The sequence below is a fragment of the Pseudochaenichthys georgianus genome, unplaced genomic scaffold (assembly GCF_902827115.2).
Source record: "Pseudochaenichthys georgianus unplaced genomic scaffold, fPseGeo1.2 scaffold_456_arrow_ctg1, whole genome shotgun sequence".
NCBI classification, from domain to species: domain Eukaryota; kingdom Metazoa; phylum Chordata; class Actinopteri; order Perciformes; family Channichthyidae; genus Pseudochaenichthys; species Pseudochaenichthys georgianus.
This window is the reverse complement of record NW_027263021.1, coordinates 182,501-193,308: the sequence shown is the minus strand read 5'-3', so window position 1 is coordinate 193,308 and position 10,808 is coordinate 182,501. Positions and strand designations below refer to the sequence as shown.

The following is a 10,808-nucleotide window of genomic DNA, read 5'->3' as shown; positions in this document are numbered from 1 at the left end:
AGCAGGAGAGCACTCTTTAAAGTAGAGACACTACATACTGATATACACCTGAACATCAGCAGGAGAGCACTCTTTAAAGTAGAAACACTACATACTGATATACACCTGAACATCAGCAGGAGAGGACTCTTTAAAGTAGAGACACTACATACTGACATACACCTGAACATCAGCAGGAGAGGACTCTTTAAAGTAGAGACACTACATACTGATATACACCTGAACATCAGCAGGAGAGGACTCTTTAAAGTAGAGACGCTACATACTGATATACACCTGAACATCAGCAGGAGAGCACTCTTTAAAGTAGAGACACTAACATACTGATATTACACCTGAACATCAGCAGGACGAGAACTCTTTAAAGTAGAGACACTACACACTGATATACACCTGAACATCAGCAGGAGAGAACTCTTTAAAGTAGAGACACTACATACTGATATACACATGAACATCAGCAGGAGGACTCTTTAAAGTAGAGACACTACATACTGATATACACCTGAAATCAGCAGGAGAGACTCTTTAAAGTAAGACACTACATACTGATATACACCTGAACATCAGCAGGAGAGGACTCTTTAAAGTAGAGACACTACTACTGATATACACCTGAACATCAGCAGAGAGGACTCTTTAAAGTAGAGACACTACATACTGACATACACCTGAACATCAGCAGGAGAGGACTCTTTAAAGTAGAGACACTACATACTGATATACACCTGAACATCAGCAGGAGAGGACTCTTTAAAGTAGAGACACTACATACTGATATACACCTGAACATCAGCAGGAGAGGGACTCTTTAAAGTAGAGACACTACGTGCTGATATACACCTGAACATCAGCAGGAGAGGACTCTTTAAAGTAGAGACACGACATACTGATATACACCTGGAACATCAGCAGGAGAGGACTCTTTTAAAGTAGAGACACTACATACTGATATACACCTGACATCAGCAGGAGAGGACTCTTTAAAGTAGAGACACTACATACTGATATACACCTGAACATCAGCAGGAGAGGACTCTTTAAAGTAGAGACACTACATACTGATATACACCTGAACATCAGCAGGAGAGGACTCTTTTAAAGTAGAGACACTACATACTGATATACACCTGAACATCAGCAGGAGAGGACTCTTTAAAGTAGAGACAACTACCTACTGATATACACCTGAACATCAGCAGGAGAGGACTCTTTAAAGTAGAGACACTACATACTGATATACACCTGAACATCAGCAGGAGAGGACTCTTTAAAGTAGAGACACTACCTACTGATATCCACCTGAACATCAGCAGGAGAGGACTCTTTAAAGTAGAGGACACTACATACTGGATATACACCCTGAACATCAGCAGGAGAGGACTCTTTTAAAGTAGAGACGCTACATACTGATATACACCTGAACATCAGCAGGAGAGCACTTTTAAAGTAGAGACACTCATACTGATATACACCTGAACATCGCAGGAGAGAACTCTTTAAAGTAGAGACACTACACACTGATATACACCTGAACATCAGCAGGAGAGAACTCTTTAAAGTAGAGACACTACATACTGCTATACACCGAACATCAGGCAGGAGAGGACTCTTTAAAGTAGAGACACTACATACTGATATACACCTGAACATCAGCAGGAGAGGCACTCTTAAAGTAGAGACACTACATACTGATATACACCTGAACATCAGCAGGAGAGACTCTTTAAAGTAGAGACACTACATACTGATATACACCTGACATCAGCAGGAGAGGACTCTTTAAAGTAGAGACACTACATACTGATATACACTGAACATCAGCAGGAGAGGACTCTTTAAAGTAGAGACACTACATACTGATACACTGAACATCAGCAGGAGAGGACTCTTTAAAGTAGAGACACTACATACTGATATACACCTGAACATCAGCAGGAGAGGACTCTTAAAGTAGAGACACTACCTACTGATATACACCTGAACATCAGCAGGAGAGGACTCTTTAAAGTAGAGACACTACATACTGATATACACCTGAAACATCAGCAGGAGAGGACTCTTTAAAGTAGAGACACTACATACTGATATACACCTGAACATCAGCAGGAGAGGACTCTTTAAAGTAGAGACACTACATACTGATCACACCTGAACATCAGCAGGAGAGGACTCTTTAAAGTAGAGACACTACATACTGATACACCTGAACATCAGCAGGAGAGGACTCTTTAAAGTAGAGACACTACATACTGAATACACCTGAACATCAGCAGGAGAGGACTCTTTAAGTAGAGACACTACATGCTGATATACACCTGAACATCAGCAGGAGAGGACTCTTTAAGTAGAGACACTACATACTGATATACACTGAACATCAGCAGGAGAGGACTCTTTAAAGTAGAGACACTACATACTGATATACACCTGAACATCAGCAGGAGAGGACTCTTTAAAGTAGAGACACTACATACTGATATACACCTGAACATCAGCAGGAGAGGACTCTTTAAAGTAGAGACACTACATACTGACATACACCTGAACATCAGCAGGAGAGGACTCTTTAAAGTAGAGAGACTACATACTGATATACACCTGAACATCAGCAGGAGAGGACTCTTTAAAGTAGAGACACTACATACTGATATACACCTGAACATCAGCAGGAGAGGACTCTTTAAAGTAGAGACACTACATACTGAAGACTCTTTAAAGTAGAGACACTACATACTGATATACACCTGAACATCAGCAGGAGAGCACTCTTTAAAGTAGAGACACTACATACTGATATACACCTGAACATCAGCAGGAGAGAACTCTTTAAAGTAGAGACACTACACACTGATATACACCTGAACATCAGCAGGAGAGACTTTTAAAGTAGAGACACTACATACTGATATACACCTGAACATCAGCAGGAGAGGACTCTTTAAAGTAGAGACACTACATACTGATTACACCTGAACATCAGCAGGAGAGGACTCTTTAAAGTAGAGCACATACTGATATACACCTGAACATCAGCAGGAGAGGACTCTTTAAAGTAGAGACACTACATACTGATATACACCTGAACATCAGCAGGAGAGGACTCTTTAAAGTAGAGACACTACATACTGATATACACCTGAACATCAGCAGGAGAGGACTCTTTAAAGTAGAGACACACTGCTGATATACACCTGAACATCAGCAGGAGAGGACTCTTTAAAGTAGAGACATACGTGCTGATATACACCTGAACATCAGCAGGAGAGGACTCTTTAAAGTAGAGAACTACATACTGATATACACCTGAACATCAGCAGGGAGGACTCTTTAAAGTAGAGACACTACACACTGATATACACCTGAACATCAGCAGGAGAGGACTCTTTAAAGTAGAGACACTACTGATATACACCTGAACATCAACAGGAGAGGACTCTTTAAAGGAGACACTACATACTGATATACACCTGAACATCACACAGGAGAGGACTCTTTAAAGTGGAGACACTACATACTGATATACACCTGAACATCAGCAGGAGAGGACTCTTTAAAGTGGAGACAACTACATACTGATATACACCTGAACATCAGCAGGAGAGGACTCTTTAAGTGGAGACATACATACTGATATACACCTGAACATCAGCAGGAGAGGACTCTTTAAAGTAGAGACACTACATACTGATATACACCTGAACATCAGCAGGAGAGGACTCTTTAAAGTAGAGACACTACACACTGATATACACCTGAACATCAGCAGGAGAGGACTCTTTAAAGTAGAGACACTACACATGATATACACCTGAACATCAGCAGGAGAGGACTCTTTAAAGTAGAGACACTACATACTGATATACACCTGAACATCAGCAGGAGAGGACTCTTTAAAGTAGAGACACTACATACTGATATACACCTGAACATCAGCAGGAGAGGACTCTTTAAAGTAGAGACACTACACTGATATACACCTGAACATCAGCAGGAGAGGACTCTTTAAAGTAGAGACACTACATACTGATATACACCTGAACATCAGCAGGAGAGGACTCTTTAAAGTAGAGACGCTACATACTGATATACACCTGAACATCAGCAGGAGAGGACTCTTAAAGTAGAGACACTACACTGATTACACCTGAACATCAGCAGGAGAGGACTCTTTAAAGTAGAGACACTACATGCTGATATCACCTGAACATCAGCAGGAGAGGACTCTTTAAAGTAGAGACACTACACTGATATACACCTGAACATCAGCAGGAGAGGACTCTTTAAAGTAGAGACACTACGTAATGATATACACCTGAACATCAGCAGGAGAGGACTCTTTAAAGTAGAGACACTACGTACTGATATACACCTGAACATCAGCAGGAGAGGACTCTTTAAAGTAGAGACACTACATGCTGATATACACCTGAACATCAGCAGGAGAGGACTCTTTAAAGTAGAGACACTACAAGAAAACAGAAATTGGACTAAAGATGATTATAAATCCCAGAAAATCACAGATTCAAACCAAAATACTTAATCAACAAGAAGAGACCTAAAACAAAACCTATAATAGTAAAATCCCTTTCACTAGATTTAAAACAACGTTGAAATGACTAGAGACACAAAAACACAACAAGAAAATGTGAAATTACAAAAAATATACGAAAAACAACCAGAAAAAATATGTCACGTCTCTAGAAGTAGATGTAAAACAAGTAGAAGCAGAGCGGCCGATAAGACTCGACATAACTTCAGACGCAGATTACAAACAACGCGCTTCAAAGAAGGCAGAATAAAAGAGTCTGTGTTGTTCCTGTGCAGACAGTGTGTGTGTGTGTGTGTGTGTGTGTGTGTGTGTGTGTGTGTGTGGGTGTGTGTGTTGTGCGCGTGCATGCGCTCGCGCCTCGGGGGTCTCAGGATTTATTGGTGGTTCTATAATTCATCTTGTTCTACGAAACCAATCAGTCAATGTTTATTTATAGCCCAATATCACAAATGTTACATTTGTCTCAGTGGACTTCACAGTGTGTCCAGAATATCAGTATGACAATACGAGACCCTCTGTCCTCAGACCCTCTGTCCTCAGACCCTCTGTCCTCAGACCCTCTGTCCTCAGACTCTCTGTCCTCAGACCCTCTGTCCTCAGACCCTCTGTCCTCAGACCCTCTGTCCTCAGACCCTCTGTCCTCAGACTCTCTGTCCTCAGATCCTCTGTCCTCAGACCCTCTGTCCTCAGACCCTCTGTCCTTAGACCCTCTGTCCTCAGACCCTCTGTCCTCAGACCCTCTGTCCTCAGACCCTCTGTCCTCAGACCCTCTGTCCTCAGACTCTCTGTCCTCAGATCCTCTGTCCTCAGACCCTCTGTCCTTAGACCCTCTGTCCTCAGACCCTCTGTCCTTAGACCCTCTGTCCTCAGACCCTCTGTCCTTAGACTCTCTGTCCTCAGATCCTCTGTCCTCAGACCCTCTGTCCTCAGACCCTCTATCCTTAGACCCTCTGTCCTTAGACCCTCTGTCCTTAGACCCTCTGTCCTCAGACCCTCTGTCCTCAGACCCTCTGTCCTTAGACCCTCTGTCCTCAGACCCTCTGTCCTCAGACCCTCTGTCCTTAGACCCTCTGTCCTTAGGCCCTCACATCGTACAAGGAAAGACTTCCAGAGAAACCCCCAGTTTAAAGGGAACATGGAGAAACCTCAGGGAGAGCAGCAGAGGAGGATCCTCTCCAGGACGGACAGACTGCAATAGATGCCGTGTGTAAATTGAAAAGATAATACATTTGCAACATAGGTAGTCCAGATGTTTGGAAATGCATGTGTGGATAATAGGAAGATGAATCCACGAGGATATCCATCAGGACCGATGATCCAGGACCACAGCCACGACTCAGGATCCAGCGCTCGCGATCCAGGACACAGGACCGCAGGATCATCCATGACTCCGGATCCCAGCGTATAGAGACACCAAAAAGAAAGACATGTGGGGAAGCTGGGTTAATGGGACATGAGAGGACACAGGTACAGACAGAGAGAAGGAAGAAGCAAGATGTCCCCATGAGAGGACACAGGTACAGACAGAGAGAAGGAAGAAGTAAGATGTCCCCCGACAAACTAAGCCTATATCAGCAAAACTAGGGTCTGAATCTAATCAGCCCTAACTATAAGCTTTATCAAAAAGGAAGGTCTTCAGCGCACTCTTAGAAACGGATAGGGTGTCTGCCGCCCGAACACAAACTGGAAGCTGATTCCACAAATGTGGAGCTTGATAAGAAAAGCGGCTGCTTCCTCCCTGCAGACGCTTATCATTGATCTCTGAGTCTGTGGATAATAACGATAATTAAACATCATTTTTCATGAGATTTTAGGGTCTGTATCTTAACGTCTCAGACAGGTGCCGAGAAAACATCCGAAGTCCCAACCAGGAGTTCGTTTGACTTCCTTCGTCTGTAGATTTCTCCTAAATGTACCAAAAGTCATCATAATGGCTCATTCTTCATATCCGGCATTTCAGAATTTTCATGACAAATGTTTTGATAATTAAACACTTTATACATAACAATTAAGTAAAACATGTTTTTTTACATACAGCGGAAAAGTGATAATTTTTATTAGTATATCAAATTATTTTAAATGTCTTAATGTTTTAATTAACTTTTTTTTTCATTTTTATTTTATTTTATTTCTATTTAACTTACTTGACATAATAGAGAGGCGAAGTCCCTCCCGGTGGAGCTCCATGGGACCTTATTTCGAAAAAGTATGTATTGAAGTCGATGGAGAGAGAAAGATTACCTTTTGATCCCGTTTGAATTGTGCCACGAGTTACACACATGATGTTTGTCAATTTAAAAGATCATTTTAACACTTTGTGTGTGTGAACTGCTAACAGAGCACTTATATACTAATAAAGGACTGGCTTATCTAAAGCCAGTTGAGTAGCACTTGAAATGATTGGCTCTTTGAAACCTGATGTTCTTATATGATTCTGTTTTCCTCAAGGTTGTGTCTTCCTGGTCGAATGTACTTATTGTAAGTCGCTTTGGATAAAAGCGTCAGCTAAATGCAATGTAATGTAATGAAACCGCTCAATGAACCACATCTCCCGTCTCGCACCACACACCCAGACGGCCGTCACGTTGAAACATTTCACCTCTTTCTTTCAGAACGAGGCGGAAAGTATTAAAAGAGGTGGAAATCACTCCGAGTCTGGGCACGTTGAGAGCTGCATACACACAAGGGGAGTTAGTCGGTTCCGTGAGAGCCAGCATGCGGGACCGGGACTCTGGGATTTGTAGTCTTTCTAGTTGCGTATTTTTCATAGTCTTATATTTCAACAGTTTTACGACAAACTGTGACTTTTTTGACACGGAAATTATTTTTTAAGATTGATAAACATCATATGTGTAATTCATTGCACAATTCAAACGGGATCGAAGATAATCTTTCTCTCTCCATTGACTTCAATGCATACTTTTTCCGAAATAAGGTCCCATGGACGTCCCCCGGAAGGAGAGGGACAGAGTCAGCTCTCAGTATAGTGTGTCTGTGTGACCACAGCGCCCCCTGTCGGTTGACCAGCGTCATCACAAACAACAGTGGAAACAAACATGGCGCCGCCCTTCTGACTCTCCGCTTCTGTCATTCAGGGAGCTTCTTCTCAAAGAAACAGAAAGGAATCTGAAACAGTGACTTCAGTCTGAAACAGGTGGGGTACAGAATACACTTTAGTTTTTAATCTCAGCTGCAGAAACTCTAAACTACAGACTGAGCCTGAAGTACACACAGCTGTCAGCACGTGGACACAACACTGGAAATAAGGGTTAATATATGTAATAATAAAGCAATTTAACTCTAGTTATAATCCACATAACACCTGCTAGAGTGTCTTAAGCACAACCAGTACTCGGAGTGTCTCCAGTATTAGTAACGTTAACTAATTGTACTTAACTCTCTTAATACTAGTAGTTTCTCTACAGTATTTGTACACGGTTCTCTCCTAACTCAGTGATTCCAGATCAATGAAGCATTTTATTACAACACTGGACCCGCAGCGCAAGTCTTTTGATTCAGTCCAATAAACCTTATTTAATTGTGTCTTAATGTACATTATTCAATTTCATATTGTGTTCTTGTACATATCATATTCTATTTACATTTATATAGACTTCTTGCACTATTTTTTATTTTTGTATTTTATTATATGTTGCATTGTTGGAGGAGTCCTGAGGCCTGTAGCCTACTAGGAAGCCGGATGTTCTCTTAGCGGCTAACTTCAGGTAACTCGGGGTCTCCGGTCCTACGAAGCTGGTTCTCTTTTTAGCGGCTAGATCTCCATGGTAACTGATGCTGAGCGGCTAGCCTGCTCCGGAGCAGGTTAGGTTGCAGGCTAAGAGATCAACTCAGTAAAAGCACCGCCTGCTGACCAATCAGAGCTCAGTGTGCGGAGTTCAAAGCGATCAAGTCATATCACAGGAGAAAGGAAAGACGGCCGGCAGAAATCAGCGACTGTGTGAACGTGAACATGAACATCACCTCCATCTCCAGAGCAGTCTGACTGTTAGAACATTAGCGTTAAGAAAGCTCTTAAATATCTGCCTCAGCATCAGAACCCGGATCAGAGTACACTAAGTCCAGTCAGCATCAGTACCCGGATCAGAGTACACTAAGTCCAGTCAGCATCAGTACCCGGATCAGAGTACATTAAGTCCAGTCAGCATCAGAACCCGGATCAGAGTACACTAAGTCCAGTCAGCATCAGAACCCGGATCAGAGTACACTAAGTCCAGTCAGCATCAGAACCCGGATCAGAGTACACTAAGTCCAGTCAGCATCAGAACCCGGATCAGAGTACACTAAGTCCAGTCAGCATCAGAACCCGGATCAGAGTACACTAAGTCCAGTCAGCATCAGTACCCGGATCAGAGCACATTAAGTACAGTCAGCATCAGTACCTGGATCAGAGTACACTAAGTCCAGTCAGCATCAGTACCCGGATCAGAGTCGCTAAGTCCAGTCAGCATCAGAACCCGGATCAGAGTACACTAAGTCCAGTCAGCATCAGAACCCGGATCAGAGTACACTAAGTCCAGTCAGCATCAGAACCCGGATCAGAGTACACTAAGTCCAGTCAGCATCAGAACACGGATCAGAGTACACTAAGTCCAGTCAGCATCAGTACCCGGATCAGAGTACACTGAGTCCAGCCAGCATCAGTACCCGGATCAGAGTACACTAAGTCCAGTCAGCATCAGTACCCGGATCAGAGTACACTAAGTCCAGTCCGCGGCACATCACTTCATGATGTATCACATATCTCCTGATCCGAGTCCCTGAGCGTGTCTGGCCGCGGCAGCACTCTCAGCGTAACTTCTTCATGTCTAATATTATAGTTCACTTTTCATTCAGGAAGTGTGACGCTGCGCTGTCAGTAGCTTCTCCATGTCTGTGATTGGTCGAATGCTCCAGATCCCGCCCCTCTCATGTGAACACCTAACTAGATAGGACACGGCTGGCTGAGCGATCCACTTGATGACCCGCGTCGTAGGACCGCTTAGCGAGAGCGCGTTCTGGATCAGGCCAACCGGCTAACTCCAACACATCAGGTTAGGTTGAACCGGCTTCGTAGGACAGGCCTCTGGTCTCTGACAACAAGGTGCAGTTATACACTCGCTGTGTTGTTGTTGTTTACTGGTTTCTCCTCCAGGGGGCGTTTCTCTCCACGATGTCCCGGCTGGCGGTGGTGTGCGGGGGCTCCAGAGGCATCGGGGGGGCCGTGGCCCTGCTGCTGGCAGAGAGGGGCTGCAGGGTGGTGGTCCTCCTCCAGGGACCAGGACTCTGCCCCGGGCCGCGATGGAGGCTCTGCCCGGAGGTAAGGAGCAACAACACGCAATAATACAATATAATCACTATATAGAAATGTATTGGTCAGGATAAAGCCCGTGAGAGTTGTGTCCTCACGGACAGACATGAAGGAAGTAGCAGAAAGCAAAGCACGACAAACCGTCTGTTCAGTGACATTCATGGAGTCAGACCTCCTCACCACGTGATGGACTCGGATCAGTCTGATCGATACCGAGAGCAGCTGGAGGTGAGAGGGGGGTGCTGACACGAACCGAGCAGCAGGTCAAGAGTCGGTCTGTTGGGCTTCGCACGTCAACGCTCTCTGACGATGGACCAGAGGAAGACATCTGGACGGAGAGTCTGACTCGATCAGTCGAAGGATCAAATACTGCTTTTCCAACCCAGTTTAGATTTAACCACGCCCCACTTCCGCATACGCAAGGATCGACGTAGCTCTACGCGATAGCATCATAGACTTCTTCTTCGGCAGTTATAGCGGTCGCGGTAAAGAAGGATATTGAATAGTTGTTTTTGTCTTTCCAAAGGATTTGTTGAAGGTGACATGTCGTGCTCTTCCGGTTATCGCCCGTCCCCCCGTGTGATGAAGGTGTTTTCTGCATGTGAGCGTCTGCAGAGTCAAACCCTCAAAGTGCGCCCGGTAGAGAGTAGAACTCTCACGCAGAGAAGACCTCCCAAAACGCCTCGTTGGAGACACGTCACTGTCCATTTGATTCTTCCGGGTACGCATGATGTCATGTCGTCCCCGGAACGAGATGGACCAATCCGTGGAGCCGTTACGTTACGCCCCCGCTGATTGGTCCAAATCGACCAATCCACGGACCTTCCTCACACACTCAATGCAGCAGCTCTGCTGATCTCTCCTCCCTGCTGCATCCTCTCTCAGACCCGTCTCTCTCAGACCCGTCCTCTCTCTCTCAGACCCATCCTCTCTCAGACCCGTCCTCTC

General features: G+C 44.3%; 1 protein-coding gene across 1 annotated transcript in view; it reads left to right on the top strand.

Moving 5' to 3' along the window:
• Window positions 1-7,576: 7,576 nt before the first annotated feature.
• cbr4 (carbonyl reductase 4) overlaps window positions 7,577-10,808 on the top strand; it is an 11,916-nt gene continuing 8,684 nt past the window's right edge. Inside the window, 3 exon segments of the mRNA XM_034078655.2 lie at window positions 7,577-7,706; window positions 9,705-9,824; window positions 9,827-9,869. Of these exon segments, the coding sequence (XP_033934546.1) occupies window positions 9,723-9,824; window positions 9,827-9,869 (145 nt within the window). The 5' untranslated portion in view covers window positions 7,577-7,706; window positions 9,705-9,722.